This window comes from Chiloscyllium plagiosum, chromosome 7 (genome assembly GCF_004010195.1).
Source record: "Chiloscyllium plagiosum isolate BGI_BamShark_2017 chromosome 7, ASM401019v2, whole genome shotgun sequence".
NCBI lineage: Eukaryota > Metazoa > Chordata > Chondrichthyes > Orectolobiformes > Hemiscylliidae > Chiloscyllium > Chiloscyllium plagiosum.
Window position 1 is genome coordinate 42,962,474 of NC_057716.1, and position 21,659 is coordinate 42,984,132.

Genomic DNA, 21,659 nt, shown 5'->3' on the forward strand with positions numbered 1-21,659 from the left:
TTTGGTGAACATTGCTGTAAATTTGGAGATTTTGACATTGGTTTTGTTAACTGTTCTTTTAGGGAATTACAAAAAAGTCTTTTTATTTGTTGCTAAATTAAATGTGAAACCTTTATAGCTGCAGAACAACTCAAGCCGTCTTTGAAAGTAAAAACTACAGTCAAAGTTCGAAAGGAAGTAGAAGATATTATAGAAATTCCAGTACTGAAGAAAATTAGTAAGGTTTACAAGGATGAGAAAGATGAAGACAAGGGTATTATACTAATGAAGGTTGATACCTCCCTGAAAGAAGAGGAAGTCTTAGAGGTAAAACTTAGAAAATCAACGCCAGGTCCTGAGGAAACAGAAGCTGATGAAGAATATAAATTGCCCAAGAAACCAGAAGTAATATTAAAAGAGAAAGAAACAGAAAGAGAAATAATATTACAGTTGGTTGATGAAATTCCTAAAATAGACAAAGGTAGTGGGGAAAGTGTAACCTTAAAAACACCAGATAAAGTTTCTGAACAAGATGATATATACAAGTTGCGAACAGCAAAGGTTAGTAAAGTACGATCCAAGGAAATGGATGAAGAGCCAGGTGTACTACTTAAGAAACCTAAGGAGATCCGCAAACAAGAGAAAGATGCAGAAAAGGTACTACTGAGAAAACGTGATACAGTCCCTATAGAAGAAGCATTGAAAGAAAAACATATAATGTCAAAGAAATTACCCACATATGAGGATGAAATGAAAAAGCAAATAATATTGGAAAAAGTTGGTGAAGCGCCCAAAACTGAAAAACATAAAGAAAAGACTGTTGCTCTAACCATAACAGAACCAGTTCCTGTGGAGGTAGGACACAGAGAACAAATAACTGTAAAGTGTGATGAAGCTCCTGGCACAGAGAAGGAGAAGGAGAAAATCCTTCCATTGGACAAACCTATTAAAATCCCAAAGGAACGGGAAGGTGAAATCAAACATCTTCCTAAAATAGTTCATGAAAAGCCTAAGGTTATACCACCTCCTGAAGAAGGAGCACCTGAGAGTATAGAAATTTATCCAATCGAGCAGGTACCCAGGGAAGCTACTCCAGAAAAGCCTGTATCAAAATTACTGCCAAAGGTTATAGCAGAAGAGGCTACTGCTGTTTCCAAGGAAATATATGAAAAGAAAACAGTGCCCCCTAAAGGAAAACCTCATGTGACACCTTTAAAAATTGTTAAAGGGAAAGTTCCAATCTCAAGAGACCAGGAAAAGACTTATGAGAAATTTGTAGAAAAAGAACCACAGAAGATTCACAAAGTGCCTGAGAAGGATGTGGCAGTTTATAAGCAAAAGCTACAAATTACCCCAACTAAAATTGATAAAGAAAAAGTATTAGCCAGCCAAGAACAAGAACCAGTGAAATTAGAAAAATGCCCCTCTGAAGAAATTCTACCTGATGAAAATGAATTGCAGAAGATACTGCAAGTTCCTGAAAAGCCATTGGTGATCCCGATAGAGAAAGTTGACGAAACACATCTTAAAATCAGAAAAAGACAAGAGCCAGTATTGGGAGAACAAAAGGATATTAAAGAGCTGAAAAAAGTTCCTTCAAAAGAAATCATAATGGAAGAAAAGCCACAGAAAATACCTGTAAAGAAAGCATTGACACCTAGAGATACATCTGATACCACACAGCTTAAAGTTGGAAAGGGGAAAGTGCCAATATCAGAAGAAAAAGATCAAGCACAGGTGAAGAAGATTCCATCAAAAGAAATAGTAGTGGAAGAAAAACTACAAAAAATACCTGTAAAGAAGGCATTGACACCTCGGGATGTATCTGACACAACACAGCTTAAAATTGGAAAGGGGAAAGTACCTGTATCTGAAGAAGAAAAGGATCGTGTACAGCTGACAAAGATTCCTTCAAAAGAAGTTGTTGTAGAAGAAAAGCCACAGAAACTGCCTGTAAAGAAAATATTGACACCCAGAGATACACCTGAGACAGCACATCTTAAATTTGGAAAGGGAAAGGTGCCAGAAGCAGAAGAAAAGGATCAAGTACAGTTTAAGAAGATCCCATCAAAAGAGGTTGCAGTGGAAGAGAAACCTCAGAAAATACCTGTAAAGAAAGTATTGACACCTCGAGATGTTGCACATTTTAAAGCCGGCAAAGGGGTTGTAGCTGTTGGTGAGAAAGAACATGAAATGGTACAAGTGACAAAAGTTCCTTCTGAAAGCATCTCAGCAGAAGAGGACTATGAAGTAGAATCAGAAGACGTATCAATAGAAGAACTGCAGGACAAGGAAGACTGGGATTGGGAACTAACTGAAGAAGAGGAGGAGTATGGCTCATCTGTTGATTGGGAACATGAAGATGCTGAAGAGCTTGAGGGTATAGTTGAGACTCCTTCAAAGCCTTACAAACGACGAGGTGAGATGGCTGCTGCTCATCTACCAAACTGATTGTTCATATCTTGTGCTTTGAAAAATGGATCAGTGTTCTTTGTTGTATATGTTCATCTTTGTCCATCACCTTTGTGTCTCCTGGCAATGCGGTTTGTGTTTATGTGCATGATGTATTGTAGTTATGAAAAATGTTTGCTCTAAAATTCATGTTTGTTGCTTGTGTTTGGTCCACGTAGTCCTATGCTTCCCAAGGGAAAATGTCTTAATTTACATTGTTTGCTATTAACAGAACTCTTGGTTAATTAAAATCATTTTTCATGTGCACCATTAAAGGCAGATGCTTCAGTAAACCTTCCAAATTGTTCAGTTTCACATCTTCTTCATTCAAAACTAATATTTTTTTTTTCATTTTAAATCTCCTTTGGCCGCATGAATAAGCCTTTGTTTCATATGTTAAATAAGTAGTACTGCCATTTTTTTGTGTTTATGTTATAGAAATTTATATATAAATTTTTTTCATTTAAATACAATACACTTTTTTCGCCTCATTGTTTCCACTCTAAGGATATTACAGAATCATTTTTACATATAGTAATTTGGAAGGATAGTCATGACATGCCGATAATTATGTTACTATCTCACTACAGATACTAAGGTACCAACTGATGAAGCCGGCAAGGGTAGAGGCATACTGAGAGGTGAGAGGGGACATTAACCACACAGTAACCACTATGAACAAATGCATGGTTGCACACATATATACACTTTGTATCACAACCAGTAGTGAACAATTAGATGCCAACACATGCAGTAGTTTTCCAATGTACCACATCTATTTAGATTAATTAATGAATTACATTATTGTTAAGATGACGCTATTTAAATTTTGTTCATACATTAATGGAAAACTCAATTAAATACTATGGTACATTTCCATTATTTTGGCATTTTATTTGACATATTATTTGCATGACCTTCTGATTGCAGAAATGATTGATGGCTGCATAGACTGGATAGCAAACTATTGATTGATATTACATTGCTTAATGTTGCAAGAACTGCCCTGTCTTTATAACTTACAGCTCTATAATGAAATCACTGACATTTGTATAATCCTTTTTACTCAAGCACAAGTAATCAATTTGTATACTACATATGAATACTTGCTGTGACTGATTTTGGCAGATTGAGTAAATAACTAACTGGAAGAAACATTTGCAATGTTTATGTGTCATGATCATCTTTCTAACACATTAGTGCATGCATTTTTCTACTTGTGTGCAAAACCCAGTGTAGTGGACTGCACAGAATAGTTACTATTTACGCTGCCTGAAGACTGTGATTATGAAACACTGATACTCCTTGATGAATAGTGAATATATTATGCTGCAGTTATAGTGGCTGTATATCATGTAAACCTTACCACCTGAAAACATTATCGCATGATGAAAGGATGGGCTTCAATGCATCAACTTACCTCGAAGAACTAAAACCAAGTTTACAACATTTGGTGGTCTTAGTCAATTATATTGTTCTGCTTGCATCGCTATCATTTCTTTACCAAATGAAAATGGCACATGGCATCTCAGTGTCTGATTTGCATCAAACCATCTTCAGAAGCATGCACAAAAAAGCAACAAATAAAATCCAATGTATTTGTGTTCAACTCTAAATTTTAGTGAGAAAGACACCATCACCTGGAGACGGAGACAGGAAATCACTTAAACCAGGAGGAGGAAGGCCACCCTCAGAAGAACCACCTTTTGCAGGGTTCCAGCTTAAAGCAGTCCCACTGAAATTTGTGAAAGAGCTTAAAGATATCGTGCTGGAAGAAGCTGAATCTATAGGGTCTTCGGCCGTGTTTGAATGTCAGATCTCCCCATCTACAGCATTAACATCTTGGATGAAAGATGGAGGCACTGTGAGGGAAGGCCCTAAATACAAGTTTACCGCTGATGGCAAAGATAGAAAGTTGCATATCATTGACGTGCAGCTTTCAGATACTGGTGAATATAGCTGTGTAGGTCGCCTCGGCAAACAAGAAAAGACATCTACAGCAAAACTAATTGTCGAAGGTATTTTTCATTGCTGTTTGATATATTGCACAGCACAAAGCAAGAACAAGCTTTGCGTAATGTACTAATATAATTCAATCCTGTTGAATTTAATTGTTAAGCTCAAATGGTCATGCATATACAGAGGAACTCGATTATCCAGCATTCGATTACTGAATTTCGGATTATCCAAACAAAATCGCAAAGTCCCAATTCTTGGCTAACTATGTTATCCGGCATTCGATGATCCAGCATTCGACTAACGGATTGAAATACTCCCCACCCATATCCTTCGGGTAATCGAGATTCCTCTGTAATTACACAAAGTATACTAGATAGAATGGAAAGCTTTTAAACATTTTTTATAAAATTAATACTTCGCTTATTACAGAGAGTTCATTGATATTATCCCTAAAATATTTTAGAATTACCGGTGGCATTCTTTAAAACATTGGAAGAGGAAATAACCGTCTTCAAAGGACAGCCCCTATATTTGACTTGTGAACTGACTAAAGACAAACCAGTGATTTGGAAGAAGGACGGTGAACTTCTTCCAGAGGAATCTGAGAGGTACACGATTAGTGTTATTGGGTTGCAGCGTAGTATTACGATCACCAGTGCGGACTTCGATGATGCTGGAGTGTATTCTGTTGAGACTGCTAACATAAGATGTGAGGGTAAAGTTAATGTACAAGGTTAGTATATATTCACATTCTTGCATAATTGAGGCAACAGTGAAGGGATTTGAGGACTAGTTTTACTTTATATAAGTTTTTCCATTGCAGAAATTGTAAGGAAATGGTTTGTTAGACCAGTTCGGGACCAGAGGGTCAAACAGAAAGAAACTGCTGTTTTCGAATGTGAGATTGCAAAAGACACGCCAAACATCAAGTGGTTCAAAGGGGAAGAGGAGATTCCCATGGAACCCACTGCAAAAACTGAAATTAAGAAAGTTGGCAAAATTCTCACTCTTATTGTGAAAAATGCAACACCAGAAGATATGGGTGAATACACAGTGGAAATTGAGGGGCAGGCTTCAACAGCCAATCTGACTGTTGATGGTAAGTTTCCTAATTCTTGTAGAAATATATTCTCCTTTGTCCTTCCAACACTGATGATCTGTATGTTATTAATAATTTTAGGTAGGGTGCATACTTGATAGTCACACATCATAATTCCTACTATCATAAATTTTGGTCACCATTGTAAATTTTAATGTCAGTATTTCTCATTCTTTTCCTAAAGGATGGTAGCAGCAATCAGTCGCAATCCAGTTTTTAAACTAAATGCTGAATGTGGGTAATCACAGGCAAATCAGTTTTTAAACTAAATGCTGAATGTGGGTAGTCACAGGCAAATCACTAATTTAATAAAGTGTTTCTTGTTTTGTTTAATAATATGAAATAGACAGCTGTGACTAATGATTTTCATTTGTTCCATTATAGACTTAAACAGTTTTACATCATATAAGGGAACCATTGAGTAATTTGACTAAATCCTATTTCCTACCTTTTCTCTCTCAACTTTGAATTTTTTAAAGTATTTGAAACACAGTGTTGATTTTTCAAGTTTGCTTCTGACCATGTACAGTCGTCATTCTCGTCTAATGGGAAAATTACATTCTGTGCTCTCTTTAGAACGTGAGATCGACATACTTTCAGAACTGCAAAGTGTTGAAGTGTATGAGAAAGAAACAGCCACCTTTGAAACTGAGATCTCGCAGGACGTTCCAGTTGAGTGGAAGCTCAAGGGGGAGATCCTCCGCCCATCACCGGTAGGCTTTGCTTCAAAATTGAAATCTTTAGCCTGAGAAAAGAAAAATCAAGATTGTAAAGTTGTTTGTGAAAAACTTTTAAAATTCTGATTTTTTAAAAAACATTTTTAGACATGTGAAATGAAAGCGGAAGGCACAAAACGTTTCTTGATCCTTCATGATGTCAAACTGGATCAAGCTGGTGAAGTTGTCTTCAGGGCACGGAATGCCACATCTATTGCTTATCTGAGAGTGAAAGGTAACTCTTATTCTTGAAAGAAATATTCAGAGTAGTTTTCTATATGATGAAGGAGAATAAGGAATTTTAAAGAAAATGCTTTAGGAATTAATTTTGCTTTCACTAAAGTTTAATGTTCTTTCCAGAAATCGAACTTGACTTTGCGACACCACTGAAAGATGTCACAGTTCCTGAAAAACGTCAGGCACGATTTGAGTGTGTGCTTAACAAGGAGGTTCCCAAAATTCTGTGGTCGAAAGGTACCGACATTCTTAAGGCTGGTGATAAATATGATTTAGTTGTTGATGGAAAGAAGCACATTCTTGTTATCAATAACTCAGCCTTTGATGATGAGGGAGATTACACCGCTGAAATTGTGGGCAAGAAGTCAACTGCAAAACTGACTGTGACTGGTAAGTCTTTTTTTCTTAATTGCACTTCATTTTAAATCTCGTAGGGTCTCATTTAATTCAATTCCTCCACTTTGCTTATAGTTTGGTAATGTGACGTGGCATGTGTTTGTGAACTGCTATTCAAATACTTGTGGGATGTTTTTGTTTGTCCATAACTGATTTTGGATTTATTCTTCTGAAAATATGTATCCAATTAAAGATGTAAATCTTGTCATGCTGAATATGTCATGTAAGTTAAATTAAACCCTGAGTATGATTTGGGTCATGGGACTTGCCTTACACTTAAATTCAGGCTTCATTGTGTAGGTCAGAGAGTTACTGACCATAATAAAGAAAGAACTTGTATTTATATCATGGTTTGCATAGTTTTCAAAACACATGTAGATTTCAATTGAATTATTAAATAGGTGGTTTTGAATAATAGTAATAATTTCTACATTTGTTATTTCGTATTTCAGGTATGAGATTGAAGTTCATTACACCACTACAAGATCAGACAGTCAAAGAGGGTAACACGGCGCATTTTGAATTCGAGCTATCACATGAAAATCTACCAGTGACTTGGTACCGAAATGAAAAGAAAGTTCACCCAGGCAGAACAGTTCTGATCTCCACTGATGGGAAGAAGCATATGTTAGAAATTAAGGAGACGACTCTTGATGATACATGTCAAATACGAGCAGATGTTGCTCATCTATCCACAAAGGGTTTCCTGAATGTCATCGGTAAGAATTTTAAGTAAAGAAATTATTTATATTTCCATTTTGCAATGAGGCAGACACTTTGCGCAGGAAATAATCACAGAGCTTATTCACATAACTCTTATGGTGTAGAAGGAGCCATTCAGCTTATCATGGTTGCACCAGCTCTTCAAACAAGTATCATTACTTGGTGCTGATCACCTACTTACTCTAGTGCCCCTTGACAATATTTCTAACCGAATAATCATACAATGCCCTCTGGAATGCCTCACTTGTACCTGCTTTTACCACAATTCCAGACAGTGCATTTCACACCCTAACTACCAGCTGAGTGAAAAAGTTATTTCTATTATCATTCTTGTTCCTTTTGTGCCACACTTTACATCTACTTTCCCTTGTTCTTGTTCCATTGACAAGTGGAAATAGTTCTGTATCAACTCTATCCAGCCTGTTCATGATGTTGAAAATCTCTATCAAATCTCCTCTCAGCCTTCTTCTCTCCAAGAAGAACAGTCCCAACTTCTTCAGTCAATCCTCATTCCTCAAAGCATTCTTGTAAATTGCTTCACTTTCTCCATGCATTTACATCTTTCTTACAATGTAGCACCCATAAACATACATAATTGTCCAGAGGCCTAGCAAGAGTGTTGTACTAATTCAACATCACTTCCTTGCTCCGCACTCTATTCCCCTATTAATAAAGCTGAGAACATTGCTTGATTTATTTACTGTTCCCTCCACTTGTCCTGCAATAATTGAATGATCTGTACATACTCACATCCAGGTCCCTCTGCTCCTGCACCCCATTTAGAATTGGGCTCACTATTTTGTATAGTCTTTCAAAGTTCTTCCCACCAAAGTGAATCACCTCACACTTCTGTTCATTAAACCTCATTTGCCACCTACCTGTCCATCCACGGGCTTGTCATTGTCCTTTCTGAGTTTGATGACTTTAGTCAGATGGCTGGGTTTTCTGATATATTGATGGGAAAAAGATTTCCTACTGTTCCCTGGCAGCCTGGAGGAGAAGCTGCAGGAAGGCATTACTGAACTGTACAGCCTCTCTTGTCTGTTTGAGCCATGTTCTAGCTGTGTGCTCTCTACCTGACACCAGTCGCTGATCATGAGAAACATGCTGATGAGATTTGAGATGTGGAGAAAAAATTGGAAATGCATTTATGAAAGAAGAGGTTCCAACGGCAGGTTAAGTTTGAGGTACTGTTGAAGAAGAGACTGTTGACCCTGGATTGTATTCAGGACTGTAATTACATTTTGTTTTAGCAAAACTGATGATGCTGTGTAGAAATCAACACAGGCAGATCTAACTTCCATTTAAAGATGGCATTGCACTTCTGTTCCCATTAACTGATAGCAGGATAGGAGACTTTCTACCCCCTACCAAGGAATTGATCATGCCGCCATCTCCATCACTTTCTTGGCAAGCTACTACATTCCATCATGCCAGCTATTCCTGCTACTAACAGCAGTGCTCCCCACCTCCACACCCCAGTCACTGGGCCTGCAACAGGACAACTGAATTCTGACCTTTATGTTGTGTACAATTTTTCACATAACTGTACAGCTAAAGCAAACACAAGGATATGAGGTGTTCCTGATTATTCGTTTCTTGAATAGTTGTAAAATTATCATTTTGTGAGAGACATTCACTTTCTCACAGCAGAACATCAGCTGTTTATCTTTCATCCACAGAGGCTGATCCTTATTTCACCGTGAAACTGCAAGATTATACTGCTGTCGAGAAAGATGAAGTCACCCTGGAATGTGAAGTCAGCAAGGATGTACCAGTAAAGTGGCTGAAGGATGGCAAGGAAATCATAGCATCAAAGACAGTTTCAATTAAAGCTGTTGACAAACGCCGTATTTTGACAATCAAAAAAGTTAACAATAAAGACAAGGGTACATTTGAGTGTGACTGTGGAACTGATAAGACAAAAGCCGTTTTGAATATTGAAGGTATGTACTTTATCAATGAGTATACTTAGATGTTTCAAGAATCACAACGTAACACATTTCCTTGATGTGTCGCTAAACACATTTTTAATACTGGTTACAGCTCGTATCATCAAGATACTGCGTCCATTGCATAATATAGAAATCTTTGAAGGTGAAAAAGCACAATTTGAAGTAGAAATTTCAGAAGATGATGTGCACCCTCAATGGAAGCTGAAGGGTGAAGCTTTGCAACTTTCACCTGTAAGTTGTTCTCTTAACACTCCTGCCTTTACATTGGCAGTAACAAATTTTACATCAGAATTGTGATAAAACAATATGATAAAATCTGCCTCCAAATAAACGTCCAGCCGAACTTTAGAGCCTGTATTGTAATTTCAAGAAGAAAGGTTGGAGTTAGTTTAATACAAATGAACTCCATATTAATGTATTTCGAATTATTTTGTATTGACAGCAATGTGAGATTATCGAGGATGGCAAGAAGCACATTTTGACGCTGTACAATTGCAAGCTAAGTGATTCTGGAGAAGTTTCATTCCAGGCTGCTAATGCTACTTGTATGGCCACTCTGAAAGTCAAAGGTATTCTTATAATTTATTTAGAAGAATTTGTAATCTTTTTCTAAAGATATAATTATTTAAATCCAGGCGAGTAATTTAGCACTTTAGTTCTGTCCCTGTAAACAGAGTGTGTGATTTCCATCTGTAACATATGTATTTGAAAATGTATATATTTTCGTCCCTGTGGGTTATTAGTCTAATCTCTTAACTTCTTACACTCTCTTTCAGAAATTCCACTCACCTTCATTGTACCACTTGAAGATGTGAAAGTATATGAGAAAGATGAAGCAAAGTTTGAATGTGAAGTGTCCAGAGAGCCCAAAACATTCCGTTGGCTGAAAGGAACTGAGGAGATTAAACCTAGTGATAAATTTGAAATGCTAGTGGAAGGAACGAAACATACATTGTTAGTTAAACAAGCTGCATTTGATGATGAGGCAAAATATATGTTTGAAGCAGAGGACAAGAGGACAAGTGGAAAACTGAGTATTCAAGGCAAGTGAATGGATTAAAACAGGAAGATATAAATTCCTTAGTAGATAAATCATTCTCTTGTTAATGTAGCTTTAATTTGAAAAAAAATGTTTTATTCATAGGCATACGCCTTGAATTCACCAAACCTCTTGAAGACCAGACGGTAAAAGAACGTGAAACAGCAGAATTTGTCACTGAGCTGTCTCATGACAACATACCAGTTGTGTGGTACAAAAACGACCAACGTCTACATCCAAGTAGGTCAGTGACTATGAAGGATGAAGGCAAAATCCATTCTATCACCTTCAAAGATGTGACCATTGATGATACTTCCCTCATCAAAGTTGAAGCTATGGATAAAAGTTCAGAAGCCAAACTCACTGTACTCGGTAAATACAGTATATATGGGAACACATGAACTATTTTTGCTACCAAACTTTGAACTGAAACATTGTTTTCCTTATTTGACCTCTCTAATTTGCCTTTACTTTCTGACTTTCCTAGAGGGTGATCCATATTTTATCAGCAAATTGCAGGATTATACAGCTGTAGAAAAAGATGAAGTTATCTTCCAATGTGAGGTCAGTAAAGCTGCTGCTCCAGTTAAATGGTTTAAGGATGGAAAAGAGCTGATTCCTTCAAAGAACCTTCAGATTAAAACAGATGGAAAGAAACGCATCTTGATCCTCAAACGGGCACTGAAGAGTGATCAGGGACAATATTCATGTGACTGCGGCACTGACAACACATCAGCCAAACTAAATATTGAGGGTAAGAATAACTAGATGGTGTCTTATGTATAGTACTTAGAAATACACAATTACCTGTCCCGTTTTATTGTTTTAACAAGACTTGCATTTTTATTAACTGAGATGCTTTTGTTTTAAAAAATAATAATGATGTGCTGTTCCTTGACAATAACAATTTACATTATTTTGCTTCAGAACGTGATATTAAAATACTACGTCCACTGTATAGTGTTGAAATCACAGAAACTGAAACTGCCCATTTTGATACTGAAATTTCTGAAGATGATGTACATGGCAATTGGAAGCTGAAGGGGGAGAATTTACAAGAATCTCCTGTGAGTTTTAACATGAGAGAGAATTGTTATTTCTATTTTTCATCATTATCACCATCTTCCTTCCTTCAAAGCTTTACATGTTTTTTTTTCATAACTATTTAGGATGTAGAGATTAAAAAAGAAGGCACAAAACATTTTCTTTCACTGTACAATGTGCGCATGGATCAAGCTGGTGAAGTTGACTTTCAGGCCGCTAATGCCAAAACCAGTGCTCATTTGAGAGTCAAAGGTAGATAGCTCCTTAATATTGCATATCAAGAATATTCATAGTCAAGAAATGTACACTTATAAAATCTTTAAGAAATATTAATACTTTATTGGGAGAGAGGGAAGTGGTGGCCTAGTGGTGTAATTGCTGGACTGTTAAACCAGAGACCCGATTAATGTTTTCAGGACGTGGGTTCAAATCCTACCAAGGCAGATCATAGAATTTGAATTCAATACAAATCTGGAATTAAGAGTGATGATGACCAGAAAACATTGCCAATTGTCAGAAAAACCTGTCTGATTCACTAATGTCCTTTAGGGAAGGAAACTACCATCCTTACCTGGTCTGGGCTACATGAGACTCCTGACCCACAGCAATGTGGTTGACTCTGGATGGGCAATAAATACTGGCTTAGCCAGTGATGCACTCATCCTGTGAATGAATTTTTTCAAACTTATCTTTCCATGAATGTTTTAAATATCCTATGATATTTTTCATTTTGATGAAGTTCTCCAAAATTATTGACCATCCTAGTAATCAAATAGTGGGATACATTGTTTGCTGTTTAATGTTTGGATGTTGAATAAGCCCCTATGTCCACATTTTTGGAAAATGCTGAAAGGCTGAATAGAATTGGGATGGAAATGTGTTGCTGGAAAAGCGCAGCAGGTCAGGCAGCATCTAGGGAACAGTAGAATCGACGTTTCGGGCATTAGCCCTTCTTCAGGCTAATGCCCGAAACGTCGATTCTACTGTTCCCTAGATGCTGCCTGACCTGCTGCGCTTTTCCAGCAACACATTTCCATCTCTGATCTCCAGCATCTGCAGACCTCACTTTCTCCTGAATAGAATTGGGATGCAACCATGTGGAACCAATCATATCAGAAAATAATTTTGGACCCATTGTTCCTTAAGTAGCAAGAGGGAAAAGTATTGCAAGCAGTCTCAATAACATAGACCAGGTTTACTGTATTACTTGTCAGTAAATAAAATGTGCAAATACAGGTTTAAAATTCACTTGTTGCCCTGTCAGAAAGCCTTGGTCATCTGGATAGTTAAATAGTTACAGTCTCCTGTGAATGTTTAAATGCATCTTTAAATTAGAAAAGCAACTTTCTTGAGACTAACGGCATACCAATCTCTTTTGTATTCAAAGCTCGAGTGATCGGTTTACTTAGACCTCTCAAGGATGTGACAGTTACTGCTGGAGATTCAGCTACCTTTGAATGTGAACTATCATATGAAGGAATTGAAGTCCAATGGTTCTTGAAGGACAAGTTACTTGAACCCAGTGAAAGAGTATGTTGAGAAGTATTTTGTGTTGTTTCAGAATTCATAAAATTCACAGAGAATTTAAATTTAGATTTAATGTGATTTACTTGCACAATTACTCTGAGATTTTATTCATTATTGTTTTTGGTGGTTTGCAATTCCATTTTGGGAATTATCTACGCCATTTCAAGAAATAATGAGCTTTTGACTAACTCATGAAATTTAAACTATTGGGTATTACAAATAAATAAACCTCTGCATTAAACAATGTATACTCTGTAATATTCACTATGTGTGGAAAGCATGAATTAGACAAAATGATGAAATGCATAACAAGATGTTTTAGTTGTTGGAGATTTGAAATCAGAACAAGGAAATATTGAAATATTGACAAGGGTATCAATATCAGATACCAGTATCTGACCTTGTAATATTCATTTTAATGTTACCTTAAGAAAAGTAGCCATTTATAAAGTGTGTATTAAAATTGATGCAATCTGTGGTACTGAGCTGGTAGTATTATTGACTGCCATCCTTTGTAATCGGCAAAACATGGCTAATATTCATGAGCTCTATGAATATTAAGCAACTTTTATTTTTATGCTTCAAAAATCCATACAGTAATGGAATGATTAATGTATGTTTGCCAAAGCCTTGAATTTGTAAAACCAAATATCACTAAAATAAATACACAATAAACTTATTCTGCTTTCATTTATCCAAACTTTATGCAAAAAATGCAAGGATAAATTTTAAATCAAATAAAGCATGAGAAATTTAAAAAACTAAAGAATGCACAGAATTGTAATATAATTTCTTGGTATTTTGAAACAGTTGAAACATTGTAGTAGATTTACAAATGCTTGATATATTCCCACCGGTTGAAAGCAGGAAAGCGTAATCAGTATCCAAGTGTAATTGTTGTTTCAACTAGTTATCTTGTAACTATTTTAAATATGATTTGCATAGTAAATTTGCTAATGATCTAAAACACTTATTTTGGATCAGGTTGTTACTCGTTCTGAAGGCAGAGTGCACACCTTCACCCTCAGAAATGTCCAATTAGAAGAGGCTGGTGCAGTCAAACTCACTGCTAAAGATTTTGCAACATCTGCTAAACTTATCGTTAAAGGTGCGTGATGTGCCATGCTAATTAAATATTAGGGTTTTTTAAAAAAACTATATTTGACCACATTTTTACAATTGATGCATTAAATCTTAATTTAAATCTTACGCAGAACCACCAGTTGAATTCACTAAGCCTCTGGAGGATCAGACAGTTGAAGAAGAAGCCACTGCTGTATTGGAATGTGAGGTGTCCAGAGAGAATGCCAAAGTTATATGGCTGAAGGATGGAAAAGAAATTCATAAAACTAAGAAATATGAAATGATTGTTGATGGAAGAGTTAGAAAGCTTATTATCCATGATTGCAAACCTGAAGATGCTAAAACATATACATGTGATGCCAAAGACTTCAAGACTTCCTGTTTCCTCACAGTGGAACGTAAGTAATTAGTGAACTTAAATCAATGGTGTACACTGTTCATAACAAAAGCATTCTGCTCTCACATTACTGATAAATTTGTTGCTATTTCTGTACCAGTAAGATCTTGTTTCTTTCACAGCTCCTCGTGTTGAATTTATAAAGCCTCTGACTGATCTTGAGGTGAAAGAAAAGGAAGTTGCCAAATTTGTGTGTGAAGTTTCACGTGAAAATGCAAAGGTTTGCTTTCTACTTAAATTGTAATATTCATTTTTATTTTTTAATTTTCCCATTATGTTAATAACTAAATCCCAATGATGTTAATTTAAGAAAAGTGATGGATTAGATAATGTTACATTTCTTGCTGTGAGATCCATATGTTTTCACTTTCAATTCACTTGCAGTGTAATATTGCAATTGATGGGTCTTTATGGTAAATTTCCCTGTAGACCTTCTGGTGCGATGGTAGTTCCCTCACTTTAAAGTCTGAAATTTACTCAGTTTCCAAATTTCAATTTTTTCAGGAGTGTGGCTGCATGAATACACAACGTCACTAATTCTCATTTCTTCTGCCCATGTGCAGACTATCAGTGCCAAATTATCCATGCATGATCCCACGACAGGGCCAGGACTGTCCTCGGCCCAAACAACCCTTCCAAATGCCATCAATGAGCTCTCTAGCCTGAGATATCTTTACCCACTCCATTCCATGTTCCTGCATTAGTCCCAGTGTTCCCAAAGTTCGTATGCAGGTTATGTTGTGATTCACTATCTTTACAATAGCCACAGACTTTGAGGTCTTCTCCATGAATGCAGGGTATCGTTATCGTGTTCCTATGATCATGAGGTACTCACACTCAAATGTGCCTCATGGTATTTTTCAAGAGTAGCACAAGGTTCTGAAGTTCGTAACCAATGGCCCAACTTCAGAATTCTCAAGGCTGCAGTTGCATTCTGTCTTCCCTATTTGGCTTTTTGGTGTTGGGCCAGGCCAAAAATTGTGAATCCTGTTCCCCAATGCTAGCAAAGACACAATTCTGGAAACTATTTATTAATTGTTAAATAACACCGCTCTAGACTTCTTCTGTTTACAGCCTCATAACTGTTACAACACGGAGAACAAACCCCTCTGTCAATTAAAACTAAACACCCAGAAAAGCTCGCCTCACCTCATTATCTGTTAAAATGTGAGTGAGTGACAGACAATTCCTAATTTCCACTATTTAAAGAAAAATAACAATTTATTTTCCTAACAGAACTATTAACAAACTGAACACTCCTTCCCATAATTGAACACAATCCTATTAACATGCTGTTCCAATAAAACAATTATTAAACATTAATCTCAAGTCCATGCAGTATCTGTCTTCTCCACTGTCTTCAATCTCTGTTTGCTGATCTCCCTGGTCTTCTTTCTTTTTACTGCGAGTAAGTTTTACAGGAAATGGTACCTTTTCATATAGAGTGTCTTCTAATTTCTTTGAGAACAAGATGTTAGATGGGCGGTTAGCATGCCGGATCTATGGCAGTTGCTCTGCTGTTCAGTAGCAGTTGCTCCGACCAATTTTCAAAATGTTCATGATTTTTATACCTCCCAACATCATACCCTCTCATTGGTCCATGTTGTCAAAACAATAAATTCAAACTCAATTGGGTTTTATTATCCAGGTCATGATTTAAATTAGTTTTTCAAATTTGAATTGTTGTCAAAACAGCAACCAAAACTCAAGTATCCATTTAACAGCCAATTGTTACATCTATCTATTTTGGAACAGCCCGTCTCCCAGCTGTTCTATTCAGGCAACTGAGCCTGCATTTCAAATTCAGTCCAAACTTCAGAAAACACTTCTATTTTAGCATGAACATGCACTCATTCAACTTTGTAACACAACATTCTACATGCTCCTGGAAATGTTATTATGACTCATTAAGTGGAAACTTACCTGTAAAACAAGTTTCAGGCATTTAACCAAAAAAACCAATGTTCAAATTTCTTTAAAACTTACATGGTTGCATCAGTCAAATTGGGTGTTCCCTCTAATTTAATTTATAAAGAAATAAAAATAAACAATCAGTAAAATTATTACCAGTCCCTACTCTACTCATATAAAACACTCTGACTCTGAACTTGCAAATTCTACAGTTGTAAAACAATCACTGAAAACAGAGCAAGGAGAGCAATATGAAAAATATTTACCTGGATTCAGTCATTAAGTCAGGCCAGAGATCAGACAATCCAAACCAACCACCATAACCAAAAAGATTTCAATCAACCTCCGCAAACTGATGTCTAAGTTGGAAGAGGATCAATGATTGCATCAAAAAACTGTATCAGATGTCGCTAAGCTACAGTCCACATAGTGACTACTCTGTCACCATTCCTGAGTGTGTATTGTTATCACAGTTATAGAAAAGACCAGCCAGGACAAAGGCTATGGGAACAGAAGCATAGCTGTAATGTTACTGGACTGGTAAGAGGCTAGAGTCATGGCCCTGGATTTCCCCAAGAGTTGAGTGATCCCAGTGCCAAAGTAGAAAGTGGAGCCCAAACTTGGGCATTGACCTTGGCACCAGAAATTACAAGGTACACCTTGCCTAATCCTCCTCTCTAATTAGGAGAGCTGTTCCACAGCCTGCCAAATAACAGCCTGATATAGGCATATTCAGACAATTATGCCTTCCAACCAATGTCCAAAACTCTTCCATTGTCTTCCATTGATTTGCCCTATCCACACCAACAGAATAGACCCATCAGAGCTGATGGCACAGTGATGTTCAGTACTAAGCAGCATTAAGAGTCATCAATATTGACTCTGATCTGAATGACATAGACAAAAATGGGCAAGGAAACCTCCTGCTGAATCTCAATTATGGCCTTCCCTCAACCGGAAAATAGTATTCTTACATATGTAACATCAATTGGAATAAACTCTGAGGGTAACAAGGAATACAGAATCTAGCTGAGGATGCAACCTTGCCCACGTCCTAAGTTTTAATTATACAGTGGCCTGTAATTTCCTCAGAGCTTTCCAAACGGTTCACAATCAACATAGTACCTCTAATTACATAGAATCTACTGCATAGAAACAGGCCATTCAGTCCTATCACAGTATCTATGCTCCGAGCAGAATCACACAATTATACTGGTCAGAATGAGGACATTCGACCCATCAGTGTGCACCACCACCTTTGGTATAAATTACTAATACCTTGGTGTGTACAACACAATTTCAAACTCTGCAGTCAATATGAAACATAGAAAGTTGTGAGGATGGTGTACAAATTCAAAAATACAAGGATTTTTGGAACAGATGGACAAATGGCAGAGGAAATTCCAAACAAAAAAGTATGAAATTATTCATCTTGGTAGGGAGAATGGAGAGAGACAAAGTAAAATACAGTACAAATTTAATGGAAGTACAGGAGTAGAGGTTTATTTGTGCAAAATTCCTCGAAGGTGCCTGGACAGATTGAGGGCATGGTTAATAAAGCATACCACATCCTGTACTTTATCAATAGGACAATTCCTTTGAAGGAATAACCTGATTAGTTCCACATCCCTTCCTCCCTATAGTCCTGTACATTTTTCAATTCCAGAAAATAATCCAATTCATTCGTGAGTGCCTTGCTATCAGTCACTCCTATCAGACAGTGCATTCCAAATCTTAAGCACTTCCTGCATGAATACGTTTTTCCTCATGCCTCCTTGCTTCTTTTGCCAGTGACCTTAAATCTGTGCCTTCTGGTTTTCAATCTTTCCTCCAATGATTTGTCTATTCCATCTCCTCTGTTGAATAATTTTGAATACTTCTGTCAAACCCCCTCTCAACCTTCTCCTTTTCAAGGAAAACAGCATGACTTCTCGAATCTGTTTGCATAGCTGCAGTTCCTCCTCCCTGGAAACATTTTCGTGAATTGATTCTGCGCACTCTCTAATGCCTTCGCATCCTTCCCAAAGTGTGATGTTCAGATCTGGACTCTAGCTCAAATTAAATTAGTGTTTTATGCAAGTTTAACCATACACCCTTGCTTTTTGTATGTTTTGTTCTATTGATAAAATCAAAGTTACTGTATATTTCATTAACCATGTACTCAATCTGTCCAAGGTATTCATCATTTATGCCATTTGGTTCATCTGATTGTCATTTACCTTCTCATATCTTTCCATTCCTGACATTCTCATGTATTTACCTAGTTTCCCTATAACTGCATAATGTTATTCAGATTCTTTGCTGTGTGGACAGAAACTATAACTTCCCATGACTTGTGATGAAACAGAAAAGAGGGTTCTTTGCGCTGTCAAATTTGGTATCAACAATGATTATGTTCCACAAAAAGTTCCCAAATACACTTAGAAATATGAGGACCTGATCTGATTCATCTCTGCAAATATGTCATCTGACCTTAACTAAAAGTTACAATGACAATTGCTGTTGCTATGTTTAGGAGATTCCAAGAACATTGGTATTGCTTATTACACCAGTGTCACTTTCAGCATATAATGCTATGGCACCTATATTGACTTCTAGACTCCAATTCCTTCATTATCAGATTTGTAACACATCTTTCTGAGTAAATTTGAAGACAATATCTTTAGTATTTTGAACTTGCTTCACATACTGTTCTATAAGAAGATTCATACAATGATCCTGAGCAAAACATTATATGTTTTCAATTATTTTAGGTGCGCTGGTTTAAAGATGGTGTCGAAATAAGAAAAGGTAAAAAATATGACATCGTTGCTAAAGGAGCAGAGAGAATGCTCATCATTCACAAGAGCAGCTTTGATGATGAAGCTGAATATGAATGTGATGCAAGAACAGCTAAAACATCTGGATTGCTAACAGTTTTAGGTAATCAGTCAGATCAATGCAGAATTGAAATATGTTCAGAAATACATTTTAGATGTTATTTATACATCTGTACTCATATACAATTTTTTTTTGCAGAAGAGGATGCTTTCTTTACAAAGAACCTTGTGAATGCTGAAGTTACTGAAACAAACAATATTAAATTGATTTGTGAAGTTTCTAAACCAAATGCTGAAGTAACTTGGTACAAGGGAGATACCGAATTGCCTGAAGTTGGTCGATATGAACAGCTTACAGATGGCAAAAAGCGAATTTTAGTAATTCAGAACACTAATCTGGATGATGCTGGTGAATATAACTGCAGACTCCGAACTGCTCGGACTTCATGTGAACTTCAAGTTCATGGTATGTAACATGGTCAGTTCTGATATGGGTTTATTTTTACAACCAAGCCTTAATTTTATCCAATGTAATTTATTAATTTTATTGCAGAGCTGGCACCAGAGTTTATTTCTAGACCACAAAATCTGGAGGTAGTAGAAGGAGACAAAGCAGAGTTTACCTGTTCAGTATCAAAAGAAGCCTATGAAGTGAAATGGTTTAGAGGTGATAAAGAGCTTAAATCAGATGATAAATATCAAATCATATCTGATGGCAAAAAGCGAGTGCTCATTATCATGGACTCCATACTAAAGGATGAAGGAACTTACGCTGCCATGATTGGTAACTCAAAAGCACCAGCAGAACTGACAGTTATTGGTAGGTCATATAAATAAATTGTTTGTGTATAACAGCTAGCATGAAAATTGACAGTAAATTGTATTTGCACCATCAAATTACATTGAATCTTGCTGAAAAGAGAGACAAGTTGTCAAATCCATTCATCTTGCACCCATCAAGACAAAAGCAAGTTTCAACTGGCCAAAACAATGAATACCACAGAAGAAAAAAAAACTCTTATACATAAGTGAATGTTTTAACTACTGTCATATCACAAAATTGTTACGACACATAAATTGGCCATTCAGCCCATCATGTCTGCACTGGATCTTTAACCTAGTCCCAATCTCCTGATATTATTCCTATACTCTTGCATACTATTGCTGCCTAAATGATTATTGCAAAAGGTGGAACTGTAATGTTTGATATGATTGACATTGCTTCACCAGGTCTCTTGCTGGATTGCCTAGACATTTATCCAAAACAGGCAGAAGTAACCATTTCTGATAAGAATTGGTTAGTTCAATTAGCTAGATGGCTAGAATATGGTTTAGAATAATGCCAACAACATTAGTTGGATTATTAGTGTGACTCTTCCCTCATGTTAATGTTGGAGGAATAATTGCTTTTTACAAGTAGATAAGTACATGCAAAAGTAGTTACTGAAACTAAGTTAGTTCATATTTTGAATAAACTTGTTTTTTTTCTCAGAACGTCTTAGGATAATAACTCCTATCAAAGACCAAGTAGCCACAGAAGGACAAGAAATTGTATTTAATTGTGAAGTTAACACTGAAGGTGCCAGAGCCAAGTGGTTTAAAAATGAAGAAACTATCTTCGATAGTCCAAAATATATTATGCTCCAGAAAGATTTAGTTTTTACTCTCAGAGTCAGAGATTCGCAGAATGTTGATCAAGGAAAGTACACCATTGCACTAACAAATCATCGAGGTGAACATGCACAATGTTCAGCAATGTTACAAGTAGAAGGTAAATACTTTTTCTTGAATTTTAGACAGCTATACAAACATAATGCAAGTAAAGTGCTATAAGCATTATCCTCTTTTTAATCTAATTTAACCAGAGGAAGAGCTAAAAATCATTGAACCTCTTGAAGATTGTGAAACAATGGAGAAGAAGTCTGTCACCTTCTGCTGCAAAGTGAACCGTGAAAATGTCACTCTAAAATGGATGAAAAATGGGGAAGAAATTACATTGGACAAGAAATTTCTATACAAAATTGACAAGAAAAAGCATTCTCTTCTCATTAGAAACTGCGCATTCAAAGATGAAGGTGAATACACTGTAATTGCTGGAAAAGACAAATCAGTTGCAGAACTTCTTATCACAGAAGCACCGACAGATTTCGTTCAGCATATTCAAGATCAGACTGTAATTGAGTTTGAAGATGCCACATTTGAATGCCAGTTGTCTAAAGAAAAGGCAGCAGTGAAATGGTACAGGAATGGCAGAGAGCTCAGAGAAAACAAAAAGTATGTTTCCGTTTATTTTCTTTGTTTAAACAAAAGCTGTCATTCATCAA

The 21,659-nt window shown here is 36.5% G+C and overlaps 1 protein-coding gene across 1 annotated transcript in view; it reads left to right on the plus strand.

Annotated features, from left to right (window-relative positions):
* ttn.1 (titin, tandem duplicate 1) overlaps positions 1-21,659 on the plus strand; it is a 336,276-nt gene that overhangs the window by 216,356 nt on the left and 98,261 nt on the right. Inside the window, exons 159-184 of the mRNA XM_043694489.1 lie at positions 119-2,398; positions 3,021-3,071; positions 4,053-4,448; positions 4,853-5,122; positions 5,213-5,488; positions 6,065-6,201; positions 6,313-6,439; positions 6,565-6,831; positions 7,290-7,556; positions 9,243-9,506; positions 9,607-9,746; positions 9,958-10,084; positions 10,292-10,558; positions 10,660-10,926; positions 11,042-11,308; positions 11,482-11,621; positions 11,724-11,850; positions 12,986-13,128; positions 14,110-14,233; positions 14,340-14,606; positions 14,728-14,825; positions 19,270-19,438; positions 19,535-19,801; positions 19,889-20,155; positions 20,828-21,106; positions 21,201-21,609. Coding sequence (XP_043550424.1) covers positions 119-2,398; positions 3,021-3,071; positions 4,053-4,448; positions 4,853-5,122; positions 5,213-5,488; positions 6,065-6,201; positions 6,313-6,439; positions 6,565-6,831; positions 7,290-7,556; positions 9,243-9,506; positions 9,607-9,746; positions 9,958-10,084; positions 10,292-10,558; positions 10,660-10,926; positions 11,042-11,308; positions 11,482-11,621; positions 11,724-11,850; positions 12,986-13,128; positions 14,110-14,233; positions 14,340-14,606; positions 14,728-14,825; positions 19,270-19,438; positions 19,535-19,801; positions 19,889-20,155; positions 20,828-21,106; positions 21,201-21,609 — 7,693 coding nt within the window. The remainder of the gene's footprint in view (positions 1-118; positions 2,399-3,020; positions 3,072-4,052; positions 4,449-4,852; positions 5,123-5,212; positions 5,489-6,064; positions 6,202-6,312; positions 6,440-6,564; positions 6,832-7,289; positions 7,557-9,242; positions 9,507-9,606; positions 9,747-9,957; positions 10,085-10,291; positions 10,559-10,659; positions 10,927-11,041; positions 11,309-11,481; positions 11,622-11,723; positions 11,851-12,985; positions 13,129-14,109; positions 14,234-14,339; positions 14,607-14,727; positions 14,826-19,269; positions 19,439-19,534; positions 19,802-19,888; positions 20,156-20,827; positions 21,107-21,200; positions 21,610-21,659) is intronic.